Genomic DNA, 26,280 nt, shown 5'->3' with positions numbered 1-26,280 from the left:
GCTTAATAAGGTCCATCTCAGAGTTCTTGTTAAGCTCTTGAGAACAGTCCAAGGAGATGGCCTGTTCTTCCACAGTCTGTTCTGGTTCATATGTGTTGATGAAATTCTGGTGTGCTGGAGTTAAAAAATCAGTCCTGAGATGGCTAGTTGACCTGTTTGGATTACAAAGAGATGGTCTCCAGAGCTTTCTTGCTCCACTATGTTCCCTTTGTATTCTGCTCTTTATAGCCATGCTTTTCTCATTTCTTCAGAAGTCAAGTGTGAGGTTCAGAAACTTTCAGCCTTGGAATTCTTCAATTTTTGTGTAATTATTCTGTCTCCGTTCCTGAAGAGGTAGTAAACAGCGGGGGGGCATGATGGCACATACAAATGAGTGAAAAGTGCTGGATTTTTTTTTAGAAATGTGAATTCTTCTCCTTTTAAACAGATGTTAAGACAAAGAGGCTTTTCCATCTCTGGTGGTTCTCCCACGTGATTTTCTGTAGATTTTAGAGCTGCAGTATACCTGTGTAACAAGGCTACATATGACATGTGAGTTTAACAAAGCTACAGCTAACATGTCAGTTGTAAAAACAAGCAGGCAGATTTTAGTGCTTGAGAGAATGAATTCTAAAGACAACACAAAAAATTTCTTAATTTTTGAGAAGAAAACACTCATGTACCTGATGACATGAATAGGTCTGACATTCATCACTGAAACTCAGATTACTGTTGAGGATCCTTGCTAGTTCTGTATGGGATTGTGTTTTGTGGAATATAAGCAACAGGAAGCAAATTGTTTGTATCTAGACATAGAACAGCATCAGATGGCTTGAAATTTTTTATATTGTTGTTTTGACTGGATTCCTAGAGGTAGGTGACTTTGAAGATTTTGTAATCAGTTTGTCAGTTCATTCAGCTTCCTTCTTTTTCAGGGTTGAGTCATTTGCTATGCAGTTATGATGATCTTAAAGACTTCTATACACTGAATAATACTAAAAAAGGATGAAATAATGAACTTTATTTTAATTCCTTAGCGTGGCAGATCATTCACAAATGTATGCTGCAGAAGAACAATGTGACCAAAAATACACTGAAAAGAGGAAAACGGAGACAGTTTATTGCTGGTGAAGGCCTACAGCTTAAATGAACATATCTGTTCCAGACACTGTACTCTTCGGAAAGCTGTCTGTCTTTCCCAGTATATAGAGAATGGAGAATAGGTGTCCTGGTTTTATTACCCAAAGGTATTTTGATGGCTGTGTTCCATATAAGGGAAAAAGAGCTAAGTTTCTTCCTTATATCCAGATAGAGGTAAGGTTAGACACAGAATAAGAAGGTTAGTTTAAAAAAATTGCACATTTATAATTATTGAGGATAATATACTAATTATATACTTCTGTTGAAAGGTTAAAATTTTATTTGATATCCAGAATCCTAATTCAAAATAACGAAAAGTACATCAGCCTGTATACAACAACAACAACAAAAATGTTTAATTGCATATATCTGGTTCCGAAACATCTACCTTAGCATCAGACAAATATGTTTCTCAAATTAAGAAGCATAGCTCATTGAAAGAAAATAAACTGGAATGTTTCTGTGCAGCTAGCTTGATGTTAATGATGTGCACAAGAGAAAAACATCACCTTACATTTTGTGTGTGCAATTACGAAGAAGGTAGACGTTTCCCTGCAAATATTTTGCTTTCACAGAGTTTGCCTGTCTTTTATTTCCTCGTGTTTGGAAGGCTCCTAATTTTATTAAATGCAGAACAGACTCAGTTCCCTTTGCATGTGAGAAGAACTCAAATCCCTCAGTGCTTCAGCGGGTGTGTTCAGCTTCTGAAGAGTCAGGGTGAAAGCCACCTACTTTGCCTAGTTACTGATTTCAGCCCAGCAAAGAAAGAAGGGAAAATTAAAATTACAACTTGCTATGTATAATTTGCTATGTGTATTTCCACACTTTTTCAGGCTGCTTTTCTTGTTACATTTGTGAGGTGTTTTCAAAAGCTTTTTCCACATATACATGAAGCTGCTTATCTGTTACTTTGCTGCTAAAGGGACTTCTGTCAGGTTAGATCTCGTTTGGGTTCTAAACCGGGGTCTTTTATGAAACCCAGATTTCTTCACTTTCTTGGGAGCTATGAAGCCAAGGAAACATGTATGATCCCATGGCAAGTGCATTCATTCAGCCAATGGTTAAAAGTGCTACAACTGAGGACAATGTCTGATACTCAAATTGTCCTTTGAAGTGTCTTGGTGATTGGGCTTTGTTTTTTCTCATCATTGACACTCATTGCAATTGTCTTCTAATGTGTTACAGAACAGGAGCAAACGCCTGGAGAAAGTCCATGTTGTTCTTGGGAATAAATCCTGTGATTTGGATTCACTCATTTCTACTCTGGCCTATGCCTACTTTCTAGACAAGGTAATGGAAAAACTGGACCGAGTGGTCTTAACTCATTTGTTCCAGGTTGTTACAGGTATCTTATTGTTAAGTCAATTAAAACATACTGTAAAAACATTATTCTGGACAATGATTTTGTTATAATCAGAGGTGAGGTAGAATGTAGAAACAATTTACATTTCTTTCCATACAAAAATTCATGAGTTGGTATTAGATGGCTTATTCAACAGCAGCAAAAAATCACCCCTATACATCATTCTTTCTTCTTTCTCCTTGATAGTTTCCCAGTGATTCAGTAGGAGCCAAACAGAGACAGAAGAACAAGAAAAAAAGCAAAAGACATTTTTAGAAAATGAAGTAAAAGGGGAAAAAAACAAACAAAATTCAGACTGTTTCTAATTACTTATTCTGTTAAAACATCTTGCTAACAAAATACAGCTCTTATTTTATGCAACTTTGACAAATGCACACCTGTGTTACAGGTCAGTCCTCCTGACGTTCTTTGCTTACCTGTGTTGAACATACCAAGAAGAGATTTTAGCTACTTCACAGAGACAAGATTTATATTGGAGGAACTGAATATCCCGGAGTCATTCCATATCTTCCGAGATGAAATCAATTTGCACCAGCTGAATGCTGAAGGGAAATTGTCTTTAACACTTGTAAACAGCAACATGCTGACAAGGTATTGCATTGTATGTACAACAAGATGGCTTATGCGGGTTTTAACTGTTTTAAAAATTATATTTTACATGTTTTCTGCACTAATATTGGTATTGCTATGTTAACACAGACAAAAAAAAGAAGGAAGTTAAAATATATTTTGTTTCCCATTATGTCCAATAAATAAATAAAATCTAAATAGTCATCTTTCCATCATTTTTAATGGAACTCCTTTCTAAGGACCTTGCATTTTCACACAGCTTAGATTAGATATTTTAGTTTAGTTTAAATAGTCTGGAAGTTTCCTGTGACCAGTAAATAAGAGATCAGATTTTTTTCCTGCTTCTTAGTTAGCTTTCACTAAAGGCATTAAGACTCTCACATTGATCTGGAGATGGCCAGCACACTTGCATATGTGCTGTTAAGGTGGCTGCTAGATTACTGCAGTCCTTACAAACTACAGCATTTTTCTCAAAACTCCTCAGTGCCACAGGCTCAGAGTTGCTGTGTGGAAGACCATAGTCCATATACCCATCCTTAAGAGGGAGTATTTACAAGCCCGTAGAGAATCTTTTATAGGGAGCCTCTGTGTAATGGTCTGCCTGTCTTGCCCAGAGTGAAGGATGCTGTTTACTTCCAACTCTCTTTAGAACTTCATTTAAGATAAGTAACATCCTGTTGTGCTACGGCCCCATCCTACTCTGAGTGGTTTGTAGATTAGAATAAAAGTAGGGAAAATCTAAAATGAGAAATATGTGTAAATCTCATAGCTATTGATTCCTTAATTGCAGTCAGCTCAGTACATCATTCACTTTTTCAAAGTAAAAATTATCCATAAGATTTGCTTTTTGTCTATTGCTGTCTCTTCCTGTGTTTCTTCCTGATAAAGAATTATGATTAGCCTTTTATCTTACTTCTGTAAATTTTCAAAATATTCAGTGGGGAGAATCCCAAATATCCCCTATATAAAGAGTGGTATTTTCAGTACATGTAGAAATATTTTTTCCAAGTTACTAATTTTTACAGATTTTTGTAATGGAAATGTAAACATGAATTCAGTACTTAGTGATGTATCAAGCAATAAAACCACTGTGAATACTTCATTAAAAAAATCAGTTTTAGGACTTCATTGTGACATTCTTTGGCTTTATAGCAGACTTCAAGTAGCAAAAACAATAGTGTTATAGTCCAGAATTTTAAAAAAATTTTTGCACTGTTTTACTGGGTTGTCTAAGCAGCTGGAAAGAAAAATATATATAATTTTTAAATTTGCTTGATAGTGAGGATAAAAGTTTGGAATCAGCTGTTGTCAAAGTCATCAATCCAGATGAGCAATGTGATGGCAGCCTGGAGTTAGAAGCATCTTCTTCCTCTTTAGTAGTAAAAGAGATCCTTCAAGAGGCACCAGAGTTAATCACTCAGCAACTGGCTTATCTCCTCAGAGGTGAGAGATTACTCTTTATATTAAATACTGAAAGGTTTAATGGAGTGTTTCTGAATCTGCTCATGCAGAAAGAGTGTGATCCATTCTTTGGTTAACAATCCCTTTAAAGACCACGGGAAGCTTCATAAAAGAAGCAGGGAGTAAAGAGTTTGTTAAAGAGTAACATTATATTGAATATTAAAAATGTGCATTTAAAAATAGGCATGAGAGGTCTTTGCTGTATCACTAGACAAGAATATTAAATGGAGCTGTCGACACACCAGCTGGGTAGCTGGAAAAGCTGTGCAGTTCGTCGATTCCAGGGGCTGTGCAGTGCCGCCAGTTCAGCATTGCCTGCCTGTGGACAACAATATGGATTGGAATCTAATATTTACACATTAAAGCTTCTCCCGATGGTGGTACCTTTTTATAGAATGATGTTTTAATGACGTGATGCAAAACTTTTACTGTTTAAAAATGCTGTAACTAAATCTTCATTGTGCTCTCCTTTTCTTTTGTATCGTATGACCAGTAGAGTAGAAAGGCTTCAACAGTCAGAACTATTTTCATTTCTGTCTTCATAGTTCATCACATGTATTAGTTTCCTCAGTTTATTTGCTGCAGCAGAACTCTTCAATGGGAAATAAAACTGGGGTTCAAAAGAACTGATTGCTGCTTTTAAGTTATTTACTGAATTGTCATAGTGTTTAATGAATTTCAAAGGTTTTTGGTTTTAATTCATACCCATGCCCATTCCCTGCCCATAAAGTATAGCTTTTGAAATTTATCTCACCTGTGAGCACACGAAATAAAGAGACCACATATCATGGTCTGGAGGGAAGGGTAGCTGCTTCATTCTCACAACCAGTGAATGTGTGTGTAGAGGTTCGCAGGATAGCCCCTCTCTCTGGTGGCACTCCAAGAGTGTAGAGCAAATGAAAAGGTCCTACTGGGTTTTCCCCACTTTGTTACGTTACTTCCAATGTAAATCTGTATATTGTTAGTATGTATAAATTTCAGGGGAAGTTCAGAACAGAAGGCCAAAGTGGAAGTCTAAGTGCTAAGAATTAGGGTTTTATTTTCATAAAACATCCGAGAGATCCTAACATCTGAGTCTCTGAGCTAGGAACTCATCTTTCATTTTCTGGCTTTCCAGTGAGTATTTTGCTAGAAGACTTGTAAGATAATACGAGTATCTCATGTTTTAATAATTATCACACAGTGGCTGTGACAGCCTCATTTCTTGCCTCTATTTCAGATTTCTTTTTTCTCACAGTCAGTTAGCAATTTTTTTTATTTTAGTAACAAAGGCAGATGTTTATAATCTGCCATATTTCAGCTTTGAACAAACTTCACCTGCTTTTCTGTGTTTCAAAAAAAAAAGTCAAGAGAAAAGACTTTTCCTGTAAAACTGAGCATTATTGATTCAGGCAGTTTAATATTTAAGGACTTTTTTCAGCTGAACGCTTTCCTGGTATCTTTGTCTCCCCGTCAGACATTCTATAAGTTAATTCTACCCTTGGGCTTTGAATAGAGCCTGCTTGGAGAGTCAGAGTGTTGTACAGCCATATTTGCCTTAAGTTAGAGCTTGTGCTGTCCCTGGATTTGTGCCAGGAGCAAACAATTAAACCTGCCAGAGTCTTGGGCCTGTATTATTTTATTTCCCCAGAGATGTTTACAAGGGGACTGTTGCCAAACTCAAGATCCATTAAACTGCTGAATCATTACATTTTCTCTTGCAGCCAGCTGGCAAGGATGTGGTTCCAAGCACTCACTGTCAGGTACCTTGGGTCAGTGCACTCTCAAAAATGCCTCCTTATGTTTATTTGTATAAGGCCTTGAAGGATGCCACAAGGTGCAGACTGCAACATGTAAACAGAGACAGATTTACAGCAAGAGCATCAGCAATTTTTTTTTATGTGAATCTGCTTTTGCTAGTTATGAGCTGCATAGTTGAGGTCTTTTCATGCCCTGTTGGGGCAGCGTGACTTTCAGTAGAGAAGATGAGTTTGTTATTCTAGCCACCCAGACAAATGTTAAGAAAGGCCCTTTTAAGGACTTTGGGGATTATGCCAATTTTGTTTTGTTTTGTTCTGTCTTCTACACTGATCAGATGATTTACGTGTTCCCTACTTGGTGCATCCTTAATATGTATACCAGAAAGAAAGCATTTTTAAGTGCACCAAACGCTGCACTTACTTGGACTGATACTTTTGTTTTTATGTATGGAAACAGTTTTCTTGGAGGCAATGCTTCCCTCCCCACCAAATTACATTTTATTCCAGCTTTGTGACTTTCCTGTTAGTTACAATGAAGACTGCTTGTTTGGGTCCTTTTTACAGTTGTGGTTTGTGGGTTTTTTTGGGGGTGGGGAGTGTTGAAGGATACTTTCCATGAGGGACTGTTGATTTTTCCCTTTTCCCTGTCCTTTATTTTTTTTCCAGATCATGGAACAAAACCTTGACAGGAGAAATGCCTATATTTTCATTGTACTCTTTCTCTCAGCCATAAACTTATAATTCAGGAGATGCTTGTGCTGTTCTTAATGTTTTCCCAAAACGACTTCTGCCTTCATTAGATCATGTTTAATATTAATGCACAGCAATTGCTTTTGGCAAAACTAGTGCTCCACTTCCAAACTGCTTTGCAAAAAAGAATAAAATGCACATTTTTGTTATGAGGCCTAGCCTATTTTCTAGTGACCTCTCCTTTGGAAAAAAAAAATCTGTAATGTAGTGTGATGTACACAAGAAATAATATTGAATCTTGTATTACCTATTATATATTTCTTTTTTCTGTGCTTGTCAGCAGACAGAGCAGCCTCCATTACGCTTTTAGAAACCCTGGGGGAGTTGTACCAGCACTCAGTAAAATCCGCAGGAGATTTCTGAACCCATGTATCTCTTTTACAGCAGGTACTTACAAGAGAGCACATGACAAAATGGACTACTGACCTTTGGCCAAGCATAAGTACCTTGAGTGAACTGTTTTTCTAAACTACCTGGAATCTTAACCCTCACAGGGATGCTGAGGATGCCTGGGAAAAAAGACATGTGTGCCTGCCTTTCCTGCTGAGGAGCATAGTATTAAAGAATGAAGGAAGCATAAATGTTGATCTTAGGGCTTGCTGACACCCTATTAATTTGAGAAGGATCCTTTTCTTGCTTTCATCCTAGTAGAAAAGTTAGCAATTGCAAGCACTACAGTATTGCTGGGACAAGTGGGAAAAATAGCCTTTTAAAAACCTTTCTAAGATGTCTGCCTATGATGAGGCATTATTTCAGGCTGACTGCATTTCTGTCGTGTGGTAAGTGATAAACCCCAAAATTTCCAAGTTTGCTTTGTTCTTTGAAGATGTCACCCCCAATCAAAATATAAAGGGATTGACCCTGAGATGAACTGAGCAGTGAAAGGCAAAGGCTTCCAGTTAAATGCTGCAGTACAGTGCATGTCTAAACACATTCTGATTTTACAACTTTACAATAATGTCTGTGTCCTGCCAAGGGTGAGATCCAATCCAAGACAGCCTTTCCGTTGAAGAAACCAAGAATTTGTCACACATGTGAAAGCAAGAGACAAATGCACACTGGTACTTGTAGAAACGCATGGTAGGCTGCCATAGTGTCCTAGGCAATCTTTCCATCCCTTTTGATTGGGGAAGAGATAAATAATGTAAAAGCTTCCTTCCACCAATCCATGTGTTTAGGAGAATTAAGCTAGTTTTATTGGCATAAGCAAAGCTGCTGCAACAGCATAGCAGAACTGCTTTGGTGTGAAAGAAATCCATGTATTATTTTAGCAAACAGATACTTATGATGATTTTTGGTGCTGCATAGCTACTGCGGTTCAGGCACTTGAAAAATCACAGCCCGATACTGACCTGGCTGCTAGAACCTGTCTTGGTGTAACCACAGCCTTCTGCTGCCAGTTCTCTTATTTCCTGCAGTTGGAGAAATATGAGACCCTTCCTATTTTTTGTTCAAATCCTTTCCTGTCTTGCCTCTCAATACCCTTTTGCTTAGCTCTAGAAGGGCTGGGCTACATTGGGCCTGGAGCTAGTCAGTTTAATTTGGTGGCCCAGCTCTGAACATTACCGTAGAAACTGCCTGTGCTGGATGGGAATATTACCTGTTTGAAATACTGACATAGAAAAAGGTTGATTAAATAATCTGTTTGATTTTATTGTAATAGTTTGGGAATTGTTTCTATGAGAAACAGGAAAAATACTTTTCCTTAAATTCTGAGACTCAGAAACTGTCTTCATTTGACTATTTCTGTATGGTTGAGCTTTTACTTTGTTTTAGGAAGGACATAGTTCTGCATTTGTCATATGGCTTAGTTGAAATCCAGGACTGACTGGATAAAAACTGTGGTGTAGTTATTGCTCAATTCACAATCAATCCTGTAATTAGGCTGGAATGATTTGTGGTATATGCAGCTAAAATGAATCAGAAGTTGCTGACGTGACACCGAACCCACTACATAGTAGTTATTTCTGTATAATTAGGCAGACAACGAGGCTCATGTCATGTTGACTTCAAAAGTGATGAGCTTGATTGGATATACAACTCACATCTCTTGTTTTACTGCATTTTCCACTATGTTTGTGTTAAGATTTTTTCTTCTCCCCCCCAAAGCACACACAGGTGTGGTAAAAGTTTGGCACATTGTGTGTCTGAGGACCTATGCAGATGGGTAGACTGCCTAGCTCATCCTAGTGCTGCTGGGAGGCTGTATGGGGTATGCTACAGCCTCCCTCCAGCAGGTTAACTATGATGAATTTGAGCGTGCTTTATAGGTCCAGTACTATCTGCTGGAGTCTCCGTTTCCTTTGTGTGTACATGAGCAATTTCCCCGTCTGCTCCTGGAGGAAGAAAAAAAGGGTGCTGAAAAAGCAGATGATTGCTATTGCTAAAATAATTCATGCAACCTGATCCCTGAGCTGCCATTTATCCAGGTGCAGCTCTGTGCTGACTGGGAGAGTGCTGTGGGCCATCTACCTCATTATGGTCACTGCCCTTCCCAAGGTATGGACAGGAATATGTAGCACAGGCACAGTTATCTGGTTAGAGGTGGGAACAACAAAGGGATATTGTTAAACGAATTATCCTGGAGGCTGCTGATTGAGAAGCTTGTTTCTTATAAAAGAGACTGAAAAATAGGCCTTGCTAATATATATAGATATCTTGGGTGCTTTATGTATCGGTTATTTACCTGTAGATATCTGAAGTCTGCTTGCTGTGGAGCCATGTTTTGTGTACCTAAATTTACAAATGTCAATCTGGGTCAGTATACATGATTTTCATGCAGTCTGTATTTCTTTAATATTTTTAATACTATCAAATAGGGCAGGAGCATTGTCTTAAAGTGATGATAACAGTGACATAAAGAAAGGGATGCTGAGAATTAAAAGAATATTGGCAGTTACAATATCTGTAACAGAAACACAGAATATAATTTCATGTATGTGAATTTCCAGAAATTAATATCTGATAGGGAACAGCTTTTGGCTTGTTAAGCATTACTTATTATTTAATCCACACAGGATTTTTCTAATAAGGAGGTGTGTACTTAGTATGGCAAAATTGTTTTTTGTTGCAAGTACTTTATGAATTTTGAAGAAATGCTTTTCATTTTTTTATGTGACAACAGTGTAGGAGAAAAACAGACACATACTAGATGTTTGGGTCCTAGTTAATCTAGTGAGATGGAGGATGGCTCTGTCCAAGTTTTTCTTTTCCTCTTTTGGCTCTGTGCTAAAGGCTAAACATTTTGGCTTACAAAATCTATCTTATAGTATTGTACTGATTTGCTCATGGACCTAGCATGATGTAATGCAATCATACAGTTGTTTGAAATCCCTGTGCACAGTACAGTAATAAATAATTTCAATGCTGAAGTATAAGATTTTATTATCCTTAATTTAGTGTGAGTAATTGGAAGCGAAGGCTATCTTTGGGTATATTAATAAATGGGATCCCAGTCTCCAGGGAATGAAAGGGTGACTTTAAACCTTGAACCATCAGGAATGTTTCACATCTAGGATGGAATATATGCAGCACATAGTTGTCTGAAAAGACATCAAACTCACATCTGTATTGTAAGAGCATACCAATTATGGTGAAGTTATTTATTGGATCATGTTTCTTTTAAATTCTAAAATTGAATGCATCATTTTGTTTGGCTGACTGTGCAGTGCTTTTTTGGTATGTTCATTGACGAGGAATTAGCCAGAGTCAGTTACACCAAAACGACCAATGACTTTAAGATCATCTAGTCCAACAACCCCCCTGCCACACGCAGGGACATCTTTCACTATATCAGGTTGCTTGAAGCTCTATCCAACCTGACCTTGAACACTTCCCATGATGGGGCATCCACAGTTTCTCTGGGCAACCAGTTCCAGTGTCTCACCACTGTCATCGTAATAAATGTCTTCCTTATGTACATTGTAGCAGTTCATTGACATGTCTGTAGAAGGAAAGTTGGTAATGTGGATTTACTGTTTCCAAGCATACCAACACTTGGTCTAATGCTTAGAGAGAGGAACAAGCCCTGGTGTCCCACTGCTCGCTATTGGCCATGCCACAGAGCTGTGTTAGATGTACAGAAGCATGCTGCACACTGTGGCAGCAACTGGGACCATCCAGTTAGCTATAGCATAGGCCAACCAGTTCAGATTTTAGAAACTGCCTTCATGTTAGGAGGAAGTTTCTATGCGAAAAGCATTCAATATCTAATTGGGTGAACTTGTCAGTGGTAAAAACCTCCAAGAAGGAAAGGGCTTGGACCGCGATACAGTAAACATTCTTTTTTCTGTAGGACCTCTTTGCTGTTTACAGGAGGCATTGATTTTTGTCTTTCAATGTTTCAGGAAGCATTCTCTTCAAATGCATGTCTTTGGAGGCTGACAGAATTACGGAGCAGCAGGAGAAAGTACTGTCAATCCTAGAGGAAAAGTTTCCAGATCTTCCCCCACGAGAGGAAATTATCTCTGTTCTCCAGGAGACTCAGTTTAACCCACAAGGTAGTGCAACTTGCTTCTATTTTTCAGACCTTTTATAAATTTAGTTATGTAACTGTATCAGAATATATCGGCTCATTGTGTGTGATGAAAATAGTTGCAGCATGCTACCTTCATTGACAGTTACATGTATTATATTTAATTTTAAATTAAGTGGATTACATTCTGAATCATGGAATTGTGATTTCTGTTCAGGAACAACTGAACTCCTTAATAATCTTGTATTGCTTTTACAGATAAAGTAAACATTAATTTATTTCATATAATGCTTTTACAAGTGTATGCTAGTCAAGAATTTATGTTGATAAAGTATAGGGGCCTACTCAATATGTCAGCCCATGTGCAGAAATTGTGCTGCAATTGCCTACATGGTGCGGGAGTGGATTTTGTCTTCTGAACCTTTGCAGATTTATTGAGGGCTGTGTCCAGGTGAAGTGAATTTGACTTCAGGCTAAGGTTAAGGAAGCAGTGGCAAAACTGCAATTCTTTCATTTCCTTCTGCTTGAAATAGGTGAACACAGTTATCATTTTTTCAGTGATGGAAAGTGTGAATGTATGAATCCAAAATTTGGTAGCAGGCTTTTGAAGGGATGCATTGAAAGTCTGAAGAAAATAGTTGTGATAATGCTCACATTTTTTACTGTCTTTGTTAAATGGTGTTTGCTACCAAGTTGTTACCAACGAGTGAGTATTGAATTACTGAGATATTTCTTTGTTAGATATATCAGGTATGCACAGAGTCCTTGCAGACTCATAGTCTTTTTTTACCGTTCTCTATCCACCCATCTGCAGAATCCTCTCATCTGAATTCAGACCTTCAGCCTGAGACCGCTGCCTTAGCTGGTACTTAAGGACAGAATTTGGGGTGCTGCTTCCTTTGCTCTTTCTTTCAGTGAGGTTGCAAGCTAAATTAGTTAAAGGCTATAAATCTTCACATAGTTCCCTGAAGTTCCTCCAGACATTAGTCAGGGAATCATAGTTCAGAAATGAACTGAATGCAGCCTGGATTGGAGAGAGCCAGGTGGCTTTTATGGAGCTCAGTTCTTAGTTCTGCCAGTTGCCTGGGAAGATGGTTTAATAATGTTTGTTGTGTACTTGGCCCATGAAGTTTACCCTAATATCCAATGCAAAACTTGGACAAGTAGATATAACAGATTCAGTCTGCATGGCATTGGTTGCCAATAATTTTTATATGCCACATGAGGAGGGCAATGTCATACACTCCTTTTTTTCTCTCATAGCTGCTGTTTGCTGTGTATTACAAGGTACAGTTTTAGCACTGCGTATATTCACGTGGCATTCGTATTAGTAAGGTGCTGTTGAGTTTCTGAAGTCCTTTGAAGGCACTAACCTCTGCTGAATATTTTACCTTATGTACCTGTTATTTCAGGCAGTATTAGGACAATTCAGCAAAAAAGTTCCCAGTTCTGTGCAGAAATAATTATTTATTGGCCTGAATTCATTAATTCATTTGTTACTTGAGGCACAGTGGGCTGTAGCCCACCACATAGTCTACAGGTTACCTATAAATATTTTTAAAAGGACAGACATAAATATAATAAATATGTGAACATTAGCCAGTTCATCTTGTCATTAGATTGAATGCAGTAGCTGGACTCCATACAGGAACAGTAATGAGAGGATTCATTTCTTTGGCTTAAGTTGGTATTTGGCTCCCTCTTAAAAATCAGTCATGCAAACACATTTTGGATGTTATGCTGCTAAACTTTAAAAGTCTGTGGACATTTTAGTTGCCACCCTACACTTAAGCAAGTGGCTTGAAGCTTTCTTTTTATAGACATTTGGCTATCATGTCTGTATTTTTGATTGTGTGATATGACCATGTTCCTATACATGATATATATTTATTTTGAGACTCTTCACAGCATTTTAGACACACATGTCCCATTAGGGAAACTTAAACTTAGTCACATAGACTTTCAATACATTGTACTTAAACATATCAACATGTCTGGTTGCAATGTGAAGCAATTCCAATTTTATAGTGTTGTTTCTGGTTATAACTTCTGATGATAACTTTTGTTGCTATGGTACATAAACATCTAATTGGTTCACTCGCCATTTGATGTACATAAAAAACCCCATTGGTGTTGGTATCAATTTGTGTGGAAGGTCAGAAAGGTTGAATGTCTTTGTGTTTACAGAATCTCTTAAGTGCTTTACTTCTGAATATTTTATAAATATGTGCTTTTCAATATATTACTCATTCCAGAAGTGCTTCATATTAGTGATTTCATATTAGACCATAGGAATGGTTTATCTATACATTTATCATCAACTGGAATTCAGTTCGCCTAAAAAATGTGAGTGTTCACACAACTTCATTGCAGGAGACTTAATTCTTCATCCTTTACTTCCCTCCCCCCTTGTTTAAATCTCTTCCTTGCTTAAAAAATCCCTCTAGAAACATTAAGCTTTGAAATATTAATGTTGGTTTTCATTTTCTTACAGGATGTCCTAAAATACAGAAGGCTCAACATTAAGGTCTAAGCCGTGTTTCTAATTTATGTTGCTGCATCTGGTCAGCTGTAGATACTTGTATGTATTGAAATTCATTTCTCTTCTCAAACAGGTATAAGTATTGAGGAGGTTATGCTGAAGGATCTCAAGGAGATTTCAGATGGAGAAATCAAAGTAGCAATTAGCACGGTGTACATGACACTGGAGGTAAGAGGAAACCTAAACAACATAGTTGGTAAACAGCCCTACTGCATACGGAGACGGTTTTTTAACAAAGATTTTGAGCTAGTTATTTTCTGAAGATTATATCTGAACAGAATTTTCAGTGATTTAATTAACTTTGAGAGAAGCAGTAGCTGTTTGTAGTCTGTCTTACATTATTATGCATCTGCTTACTCTTTCTTGTTAGTCTGTACCATGGTGTCTTAAAACAATGCATCAGCAAATTGCGGCCTTTGGGTGAATGGAAGGTGTGAGCTTTCTCTTGTACTTCAGTAGGTAGTTACTAACTAGGACTTTGTCCTACCTTTCATTTACAGTATGGCATACAATTTATAAAGCCGGTCTAACACTCCCTCAGCTTTTTGAGAGGAGGGAATATTGTTTTATGCCTTCTATAAACCTATCTTGAAACTGTGTAATGAAGTGTGTCTATTGCCACAATGCCTACATGAAAATGTTGGTAGAAACAAAGGGACCTCGATGGGGCAGAAGTTCCTAGAATTCTGATCTTTTGGATCAAAACTATACATTTGTCTTTATGAGTATCCCTGAGGCAGCCTGAAAGTGTCTGCTTGGATTTTCTTTCTTGACCAGTCCCAAATTTTTTGTAATTGCTTAGGAAAAACTCTTGTGTAGTATGTGTTCTATCATTATTTGTGGATTATTTGTGTTACTGATGTCAGTAGCTATTTACCTTGACCTGAAGTAGATATAAATGTTACTGGCTATTATGTAAGAATATTAATTAAAAAATATTAATGTTTAGATCACTGAACAAGTATGACATGGCAGTATTACTTCTGATGGAAGTTTGCATAGTAGTATACTGCTTAATAATAAAACTAATTAGATTGAAGAAAATCTCAACAACAAAGAGACACTTTTACATAGTATATATTTGCGATTTACAGTCTCACCATTTGCCTGAAGGTTAGCCATACGAAAGTATTTGACATCCAAAATAAGTTGTCATCATCTACTTTTGCATTTTACCTTAATCAAAACTTTATTTTACCTCAAGTGGTACTAAAAAAAATCACTTGAATAGTTCTTTCCTGTGTATATCCTATAAGATTTCTTACAATATGTCTTTTGTGATGCATTTTACAAAAAATAAGGTGCTTCTGTGGTTGAAGAAGTTCGTGGTGCAATCCAGGTAATAATTATCCATAGATTGCTGCTTGCATACTAAAACATATGAAGTAAATTGGGTAGCAAAGCTTCAAGAAATGAAGTAGTTTCTTGGTTAGTTCCTCAGCGTCAAGAAATCTTTACCAGCCACCAAACCTGCACTGCTTTATGAACTATAATTTTGCTCCTGAAAATTATGCCAAGGTTGGGAGGAAAGGGGATGGGGAAAGAGTATTGTAGGATAAATTCGTAAAAGAGGAAATGGGATTTTAAGAAATTCTTAATAAAATCTTCCTCTTACTTTCTTTTAAATCTTTCTCTTTTACTGTCAGTTTCAGTGGATGGTGGTCACACAGGGCTAGTAATTAGAAGCTAGCTTTAGCATTACATTTTCTTTTTATTTATTTTCAACTTAATCCTGTTTAATAGACTATGTAGAATGCAGGCCTTGTACTCCACAGATCTAAGCTCCAGCTAAATGTGGCTGAACTCATCTTTACTACTCTGCATACTCAAATTAATCATAATGTAAAACTTTTCTTCCTTTTGGCTGCAACTCACAAATTGGATTTGGCAACAGTAGGTTTTCATTAGGTCCTAAAAGCAGGCAAATTTTCAAGTTTTTTCACTGATTGTATAACTTTTGATGCTGACATACTTTGTTCAAGGAGCGTCAAGATCTGGCGGTCAAGCAATAAGTGTTTCATAATTGTTTTTGTTAGGACATATCTAGTGGCCATAGTGGAAGAAAATGGAGATTCAGCTGCATGTAAAAAAAAAAAAAAAAAAAAAAAAATCACTGTTTTACTGATATTAGATGGTTTTTAATCCCAATCTGTTAAGTAATTTTATTACTAGCATTTTTGATGGTATTTTTCTGGAAGACACAGGTATCTTGCTTCACTTTTTGCTCTCAGTTGTTCTGTTGTGAATAGTTTGCTTCAGAAAGAGGCAATTTTTCAGGGGTGTAACTGCTTTTTTTCTAGTTATAAAGTTTACAAAGTCACACTTTGTACTAAAAGGACTCTTAATTTCACAGTTGGGATGGAGATCTGTTTTGCGTTTGCTGCATTACTGCCCTTTGTTCAAACATTTTCTGAACTCCCTGATTTACAGTGCTTGACTAGCACAAGACTTTTTTTACTTGCTCTTATTAGAGCCAGGGATTATATGGTCTGCACAATGGTAAAGGACATGGTTTGTAAAAACATACTGCAGGAGTTACTTCACCCAGTATCAGAAACATAATATATATAAGGGTATTATAGACAAAACTGTCCAGACCTGTCTGTCTATTCAGTTTAGAATTCTGTTATGAACTCAGAATACACAAACTTTAATGACTTCAGGATTTTCTCAGCAATAATAATGGTAATTTGTTATTCAACCTCAAAGTGCTCTACAGACATTACCTGATTAAACATTAAGGGAACATGAAGAACAGGCTTGGCTTTGCTGCAGGTGTTGAATCTCTAATGTGTTTGCTTCTTCAGAAATCTCACAAGGTCATTTTTTTTTTTTAAATCAACAGGTGTGCGAAAGCATCTTTCATTAAAGTGCTTTCTGTAGGCTTGATTATTTGCTTTGGTTCAATGGTATACCATATAGGTGATACTGCTAAGAACAAAGATGATGATTACACGATTATAGTTGGGTAGAGTAAGCTGTTCACAAGCAACCCCTGCTGCATTGGGTATGTATCATGAAGAGTGAGTGTTGCAGCTCAACACTCAAGCTCTGATTTCAGAGTTTCGCAATAGTAACGATGGACATCAGTATGTCTGATATTCTAACAAATGTCACACCTCAGTAGCACATACTCAAAAGATTCTAAGCTTTCCTTATTTCTGTTTTTATGGCAAATTTTACAGATCTTTATTGAAAGTAGATTCTGAAAAAATTGCCTGTTCTTGAGAGGGTGGATGCTCTTTTTAGCAAAGTCTTGACCTGGAGCTAAGTTCCTTTCCCTTGTCTACTGCTGATTTCCTATGTTAAATAAATAAATTGTTTCCTCAGTTTCCCCTCTGTAAATGAGGATATTAATCTTTTATTTCCTAAATGTGCCGTGAATTTAAATTAATTGAAGCTTGTGTTAGATATGTTGCTATAAACCCTGTTTTTATTAGTATCGATACAGATTTCCTAGTATCTGTGGGCATGTTTTCTAAGTAAGTTCTGTACTTTATAAGGAAGGAAATGATGGTAACTAATAAGTCACCAATTGTAAGTTAATACTTATAATTACTTCTACTGCTATTGTAGCAGTACTCAGACATGTAGGACACATGCAGGTACACTCCTGCTCTCCAGTTTCTCATGAAGACAGACAAGAATGCAAAAAGAGTAGTGCAATTAATCTCAGTGCTTTATTTGTATGTACATACTGATATCAATCAACTAGCTGTCAAATGATTTTTAAGTGTCTTGATAAAAGCAAATCTTTCAGATATTATAGGAATAGACAATGTTGTCATTAGTGACAAAGGCAGGAAAGGCATTTCGTGACGATGTGTTTAGGCTTCTGTAAGAGTCTATATGCAGCTTTGCATTTCTTGAGATAAATACCTTTGGATCTGGGCTTCCTGGATTTAGGTGGCATTAAAGCTATAAATTGAAATCAGACCTGTGTCTCCAGTGACTGGCTGCCAGAGTGTATGCTACTTGGATTTCACATGCATAGTGGCATTTTTTCAAGAAAGTGACAAAAGAAAAGTGACAGCACCCAGATCACAGTTATTTTTGTTGCCTTTGACAGAAAGTTTCCCCAAGTCATAATAATGATTACTCATAGGATATTGTAGCAAAATTCAGTGCATGCATTACAGTTAATTTCTGTTACATTATGTTATACCCTGAGAGTATATTTTGCTTGTTCTCTGCTGGAATTCTCTTGGAAATGAGAAATATCTTCTCAATGTGACTTTCTGTGAAAGTCATTTTTTTCCCTGAGAAAGGAATACTTCCTCTGTAAACTGAACTCTATTCTCTGCTTTCTTAAGTCTAGTGCACCAGCAGAACAATTCAGGTTTCATGAGTGTTCGGTTTAGTTGAAATGGCTCATGATACTGTAGCTTAATAACATGTTTGTTGGACTAAGTCCTTAATCTTTTGATTAATGAAAATGTATTCTAACTGCTTACAGAACTTGCAGTAACTTAGGAAAATAGAAAATCAAGTTTCTTCAGGGAGAAGCAGGGCAGTCAGTTGAAAACAAGGCAAATAGTCTATGATTGTTTGCTGTTGACTATTACAGACAAGAATACGTGTGTTCTGAAGGTTGACCGGTACCTGTTGACGTTCTTGTTCATGTTTCTGACCATGGTATCTGAATATCTCATAAAGACAGTTTCCAGGTTGTAGAAGTTGTGTAATCTTTCAGTATTGTAAGGTTGGAGCCACCTCTATGGGGGTCATCAGTGTTGTTGCCCCAAGAAAGTGACCTGCAAGTTCATCCCAGCACTGTGAGCTTGACTGTCCTTAGGTAGCATCTAGTAGTCCAAATGAGTTGAGGATGGTACAAAGGGAAAGCTCTGGCTCTTGCAACAACTTTCCTCTTTGTGGCTCTGTGTCTCAGAGAAACTCACAGTGGCTGTTCCAGCAACAATAACTTAGGAAATTTAGAAATGTTTGGGCACACAGTGGGTCTGCTTCCTGATGAATAAATAGTCTGATCTCAGAAAGATGGTTTAATTTTCAGGCTGGTTTGTAGTAGTAGCATGGCATGCAACTATGTTACTAATTTGGACAATTTTATTTGTGTATTATAAAAAGTGATGCTTTTAATACTTCTGTAAAGCAAATCAAGAATCTCTGTCTCAGCTGGAACATGTCAAACAAGTGCTAGGTAGACTATTGCACGCAGTTAAGTGAGATTACACCATGTTTGTTTGAAGGATTGAACTTTTGTTGTCTGTCTGTAATGATTGGACCATAGTTATGTATTTTGGAACTTTTTTCTTGCAGTATAAATATAAACATATTTTAAATGGCATCAGATTGGTCCATGAATTTGTTTTTAATGCTAAAAACAAAACAAGAAGAAAACCCCAAGTAAACATGTTAACATTTAATCTTCCAGTAATGGAATTGGAAACAAAATTCTCAGCAACTTAAAATAACAACGCCGTTCAGAGATATTTTTCTGATGCCTGTTGTGAGAAGTTAGGGTATGTAAAATAAATGATGTATGGAGCTGTAGGAATGCGACTTTTGCAGACTACCTTATGTCTAAGGAACATTAAACATAGGGTTCTCGTTTAGCAAATAAATAACCATTCATTTCAATGGCTGCATAGTCTGGACTTTTGTGCATATTTTTGCAAAGATGAGAAGAGGCCATTAGGGATTTAATATAAAATAAATCGCCAAGGGGTCTTCTTGTAGTCCTAGTCTTTCTGCCACATGGTGTGTCACTAATGTGCATAAATGGGCTTAAATGAATTTGTTATCTGTATTACATTTGCAGTATGTATATATTTATATATTATTTTTTAATTGTGTTTAAAAATAAAACATTAAATACATCATTTCTGAGAGTCGAAAACATACCATTTGTAAATAAATCAACCTTAATTAAGGTCTTAAAATGTAAGTGTGTGAGATCTGCCTGTAGGAAAATGTATAACGTATATGGTACACAAAGCTTGAACATACTTTTGTTTGCTTTTTTAGAAGTATTAGGGGGGTTAAGACATCACCTTATAGGACTGAGTAATGCAGCCAAACATGTATTAATGTAAATAACGTACTTGTGTTTAAATGTCAGACTGCCGTGTTCTGGAGGACAGTAGCTGTTCTGTTGATGCCTCAGGTCAGCCGAAGTACCCCAGTTGTAATAAATACAATCCAAGGTGTGAAGAGCCTGAGGCAGACCTGTAGTTAGTTAGTTCTGTCTGAAGATATGAAAGGAAACTGGTGGGGAGAGCCTTAGACTGTTTTAAGTGCTTCCTAATTAACTATGTGAAATCAAATGGCAGCAAAAATGACATTGATTACACTGATTATCAGGATTACTTACAGTTTTAAAATCAAGACCAGATCCCTTCCAGAAGATGATGTGAGGGTGGTAAGAGCTAAAGTTCCCCTACTCAGTGAGATGATTCTGCATGAAGGCATGGCAGATGCCATGTTCATTATGGTTCTTTGTGATGTGAGAAAAATGTAAACTTGTAAAACTGTCCAAGACCATTATATTTCTCAATCAGTCCAGTTCAGCCTATGCTTAAATCAATAAATAATGATTAATTTGTCATTTTTGCAAGGTGTATTTGATTATTTTATTCTATACTGCTCTCATAACTCATAGTAAACCAGAAGCATCAGAAATGTTGTGCTTGCAGTATCTCTTTAAGAATGCATGAGGTATACAGTGATATCAGGTCTGCAATGGTATGTATGTAGAATTTCAGTTTATTTTGGCGTCTGAAGAAATTGGATAGTCTTAATCTGTTATAATTTGTGTGACATCTGGTCTAAATTTGGCTCATGCTATTGTTTATGATTTTGCCTGTACTGGTTTTGTTCCATCTTGGTTCAAAAGTTAATAAACAAAGTAAAATAACTATGAGAATTATTAAAGGAATAAGCATAGGCATTAGATTAGTCTACTAACATCACAGTAAAAATGTGCTTGTGTTTCCAAGTACATCGTTCAAGAAGATAAACTTTATTTTCTTTTGTATCATTTATGAAATGTGTTTAAATAAATTGAGATAGTTTCTTTATGCAATACTGCTGTATAATATGCACTATCTCTCAGCTAAATAAAATGCTATCATCTACAGTATCATTATTGGACTGCATTCCTGACTTCTACAAAGCTGACTAATTTATCATTTGTGTACTCTTCTAGTTCTTGTCAGTAGCATCTCAGCTGCTCATGGGGCATAGACATTGACAGCGGGAGGTGCTGTTTTGAGAAATGTTCAGCATAAAACCAGTTTTTTCTGTGAAATACAACACGCTTTCTTTAAATTTCAATGTAAAGCCTAGCTGGACATTTATTATTTTAAGATCTGGCCATAATGCATGAGAATATGGGAACTGATAATAATTAGGGATAACAACAATATGAATATTACAGAAAAGTTAAAATTTATTTTCTGCTATTTAGTTAATGTTTTTTCTTTGCTTTTGTGTGGGAAACAACTTAATTAGAACATTAAACTGTTGATCCAAGATTACAGTATAATTCCAGCTATAAGTAAAAAGACTTCTTTTGGGTTTGCTAGTGTTAGTGTTGCATTACTACAGAAGACAGCAATTCTGTCCACAGGAGAGATACAGGGTATTTCTAAGCAAATGCCTGTCTTGGTGACTGCTTTTGTGTTGTTCATTTAGAAATTAAACCCCCCATTTAAAATCATGGAATATTTATTTAGAATTGTGATATTTTGATGCAGAAAACTAACAAAATATGTCTGCTGTGTCTTGAAATATTAATTTTGTTCCATCTGTTTGGCAAAGCATGTGCCTAAAACACCTTCTGAACTGGAATGTAAATGAATGCTTAACTCTTGTAAACATTACAATAGCCTGTGTTTTTAGCATACACCACTGAATTTTATACCTTCTGCTACCTATCAGGAGCCTAGTCCTGAAGCTATTGGTTATTTTAAGGTCAACATTTTGGAATTTTGAATTAGTCAGATCAACTGCTCTATAAGATTTTTCAGCATTTATGATCTCTGGTTACATGATGACAGGGAAGATCCTTCTTTTGACTCTGTGTAACCGGGTAGACTCTCAGGCTTACTTGAAGTCAAGTGTTTTGTCTGACTGAAAACTTCAGGGTTTACTTAGTTTTATATATATTTTCATATATTTTATTTGTAATACAGGGATCAAAAAATACAAATTTATTCAAGTTGAAACCTTTGAGCCCCAATTTGAGTACTCAAATTCAGACCAGCTAGGAACAGCAGCTGTAATTCTACCAAAGAATGCAATTTTTCTTTCTCTTTTTCTAGGAGACAGATAAAGTTTTTCTCAGAAAGATTACTGCTTTTGTATTCAGAATTATTCACAGCTTCTGTCCCTCTCTAACAAAATGTAGTTTTCATCATAAAGCTGCTGCATGAATGTTGCTCACCAGAAAATATAATTTATTCTGCAACTCCAAAGCTAGATTGCTTGTTTAAATTTTATTTTTTTTATTTAAGTGAATACAGGTTAAGTCTACAATGCAGGCTCTTTGGCCCTAGAAAAAAATGTCATTCAGAACTCCTGACCATTTTTTTCTTTTCTGTATGGACTTGATAAATAAAGTATCAAATGAAAATTCCTTCAAAGTAATTTTGCACTGCTTTGGGGATAAAGACCTATATTATTTTTCTCCATAAGAAATTCTATGTATGAATATATTATTTTTAGTCCTGAAATTGCCCCATTTCTGAAATAATTACAATAAATTTAACCAAAGTTGCTAAGTACAGATTGAATTTACTAATTATGATAAAAAGAGTAGGAAGTGTTCAAGGTCCTAGGTAGGTTTTTAGTATTTCTTTTTTTCCTATCTGCTTTTATTTTTAATGACTTTATCTGAAGAATCAATCTCAGTAATTTGAGTTTCATAACTTTCTCCATATTTGTGATTTGTGGTTAATAACAAAATCATGCTTTGATGGAAAACTTAGCTATGGAGAGATTTTCCTTTCTCATGCTAGCATAATTCTTGTGGTTTTATACAAAGCCACAGAGTTCTTATTATTGTTTAAGTAAAAAAGGTAGAATAGGATACTTTTTCCAGCTGTGATCATGTAGCTCTCAATGCATCAGGATTTCTTATGCATATCAGGCGGCTGTCTTCCAGGATTCTTACAGTCTTCTTTCCTTCTGAACACGAGATAAACACAGTACTTACGCTGATATAAAACAGGAAAAAGGTTATTGAGGCCACTAAGTTTATGCTAAATGAAAACTATGGCAGCCGATTATTTTGTCTTCCCCAAATAAGAAAAATCACAGTATTTGCATTGTAGAGATGGGGAATTCAGATGTACATACAACCCTTTCACACTTGGGAGAATGTTATTGTCAGCTCTGTAAGAAAGAAATAATGAATCTGAACACGGGTTGCTTGGTTCTTTGGCTCAGGTTGAACAGGACTATGGAGTTAGCAATAAAATCAAAGAGAGAACCTGGCAGAATTATCTGTCTTCATTGCCGGATGATTTTTCTTTTTCCTTTGCATGAACAACAAAACAACAAAACCAGTTGAAGAAAATCTCTTCTACCCTGGATGCTACCTTTGCCAACAAAAACCATTAGTTGGTATCTATTTCTTTCCGGTTCTGGTTCTTTTTACAGAATGACAAATCTCACTACTAGATGTTCTGACTGCATTTCAGCATTTCTGCCTTGCTGTTGTTCTTGCCTTTTTCTTAGTCACATTTCCAATGAATTTTTCATAAAGCATGACTGTCCCTCCCTCCTCCCTCTCCCGGGGGAAAAAAAAAGAAAACCCGGGAAGATGTAGACTTACAGAAACAGAAAGGTCAGAGTAAATCGAATCCACAGGGAATCTTCTTGCAGTCCAATCTTTTTTCCCCCTCACTGCAAGATTGCCGGAGAGATATAGCCAGCAATCTGTGCCTGGATTCCACATCCAGAATTTGATTTCTTTTTTAGGTTTCATGGCTACCAGACGTCTGTGCTTGCTGGTTTGTCCTCTGAGTGTTTGTCACAGACCAGAAAGGAAAAAGCTTGGAATAGATCGATTTTGTACCCGAAATGGGAACTGTTAGGTCAACTCTCTGGTTGGTAAACACCATGGACTTACACTAGCTGTGGATCGTTTTAGCTGAAGAAGGATTTGGGGATGAGTTTGAATAAGTGGTAATTGTACAACCAAGAACTCCTGTAACTGTGTTTTAAAACCAAAATTCTTAACTAAGCACTGAGTTAAGTGCTATTTTTTGTCAGGTTTCATCACGTACTGAATCATATTCTACTGAAAGTGTATTGTTTTGGTCTAAAAAGTTTGTCACCTCTTTTTGTCTACATAAATAGCATTAGCAGGGTTGTTTCTCAGCATTTGCTGTTAAACAAGACTTTCTAAATAAAGGGACTAGAGATAATTCAGAAACAAAAAAGTGATTTTCCTTTCACATCTCTCAGTTGAGTGTTTGCCATATGGGTTGCTCAGCATCATACTCTCAGCAGGTCTAATTTATGGTAAACACACAGTGAGTGAACAGAAAAAAAAGGCAATAAAAATATTAATATTCTCCCCCCACCCCATTTATTTAAACTGAACTAAACATATTCAGGTTCAGCCCATATAGTTGTGGCATTTAGTTGAGTATGTATGTATTTGCCACTCTGCTGGGAGTTTGTGAAGACTGAAATGCTGCACTTTTCTTGCCATGAGACTGATTTGCTGGAGCTTGCATGGCAGTGTGTAAATTATACCTTCCCTGCTCCGATCTGGCATGCTGCCAGGCCCCCCAGGGCTGTGCTCTCTCCATGAAGGGCAGTTGGTGAAAAAATTGCTGCGCTCGCTGTGGCACAGGGTGCTTTAGCTTTTTCCCTGGGCCTCCACAGGAGGATCACCAACTGAGTGAATGTGTTTGTGTGCTGGTCCACTGCTAGGATTTGGAACAGGCAAAGAAAGAGAAATAAAATAAATAATGGTATGGATTTTCCTTGAGACTCACAACCATGGAAATCCACAGCATCCATATCTGGAAACCTGCCATCTCCCACGAGTTCCTGGGACTTTCTCTTACTGTTGCATATGTGCTTTATTTCTCTCTGTGGGTTACCTTCTCCCTCTAGGGACTTTGCTGCCATAACTGTCCTTCAAGGACTCTTTAGAACTTGGTCAACCCCACTTCCTAGCATGCCTGTGTGGAAAATCACTGGAGAGCAACACAAAGTACTAAGCATATATCAGCAACCAAGTGAGCACTCTTTCATGGTGCTTCCAGCGCAGGGAATGAGTTTTTTCACAGGAGTGTCTGCATTGCTATATTAAAAAAAAAATTAAAATTTGTTTTACAGTTAGGAGCAGGCGTATCTGAGCAAAAGAAACATTGCATAACCAGATGCATTGTTCTGAAAATAGAAATTGCTGCCGTTACACACTTGATATTGTAATTACAAACCGGAAATAGCTACAAAAGAAAATGCTTTAAAAAAGCTGTGGTTTGAGTCCTGCCCTCTGCCTTATGGTTGTACAATAGACCTTGGTAATACATATACTTCCCTTTTTGTCTGGCGACTTTCTGTTCCAGCAAGAAACCTGCACATTCCCATTCCAGATCTGAGGATTCAGCCAAATAATTGAGACCTGTGCACAGTTCAGATTTAGAAGAAAGTGCAATAGTCCTGCATTGAACAATCATGATATAATTTCCTTTAGGCAATATTTTTTCAAAGTCTTCAAGGGGAAATACTTAATTTACAACACCTGAAGGTATTTAGTTAGAAAAAATACAAAACTCTTTCTTTGGATCCTGCTAAATGTTTGTCTCAGCATGATCTCCACAGGTTGGCAGTAAGATCCACAGGTTGAACATTTAACTTCTATATTAGTATTTGCAATTGTGTTTGATTTCCCCTTGTTCAGTCTTTTGAATGGATGTTAATTGGAATGGCCAGTTTTGTTTGTCTGCTTATTATTGGGTATTTTGTACTCCTCTAGTGTGCTGCATCTTGTTGATCTTCTCCATGAACTAATCTGTAAATACTTGTAGATGAATAAAGAGAAAATATTGGTTGTTTTATCATCTAGTATGAATCCTTCTTTCATGTATATCATTAGCCTAATTGTTTACAGTGTTCCAGTCAGTTACACTTACACAGATCCTCTGAGGTAATGGAGTTGTGTTTTGTAGTATAAACCAATATTTACTCAGAAGTCAAACCTCAGCCTCACTTCCTGTGGACTTCTAGTACTATCAGCATAGCAGTAAAATCCAAAGTGAGATTTTCAAGATGCCTTGGT

At 36.7% G+C, this 26,280-nt stretch overlaps 1 protein-coding gene across 1 annotated transcript in view; it reads left to right on the top strand.

Moving 5' to 3' along the window:
- The window catches only part of PRUNE2 (prune homolog 2 with BCH domain), a 141,564-nt gene that overhangs the window by 36,879 nt on the left and 78,405 nt on the right, over nt 1–26,280 (top strand). The window contains exons 2-6 of the mRNA XM_059834013.1: nt 2,305–2,409; nt 2,871–3,073; nt 4,332–4,495; nt 11,349–11,501; nt 14,092–14,186. Coding sequence (XP_059689996.1) covers nt 2,305–2,409; nt 2,871–3,073; nt 4,332–4,495; nt 11,349–11,501; nt 14,092–14,186 — 720 coding nt within the window. The remainder of the gene's footprint in view (nt 1–2,304; nt 2,410–2,870; nt 3,074–4,331; nt 4,496–11,348; nt 11,502–14,091; nt 14,187–26,280) is intronic.

Source organism: Gavia stellata, chromosome Z (assembly GCF_030936135.1).
Source record: "Gavia stellata isolate bGavSte3 chromosome Z, bGavSte3.hap2, whole genome shotgun sequence".
Lineage (NCBI taxonomy): Eukaryota > Metazoa > Chordata > Aves > Gaviiformes > Gaviidae > Gavia > Gavia stellata.
This window is presented reverse-complemented; position numbering and strand designations above follow the sequence as displayed.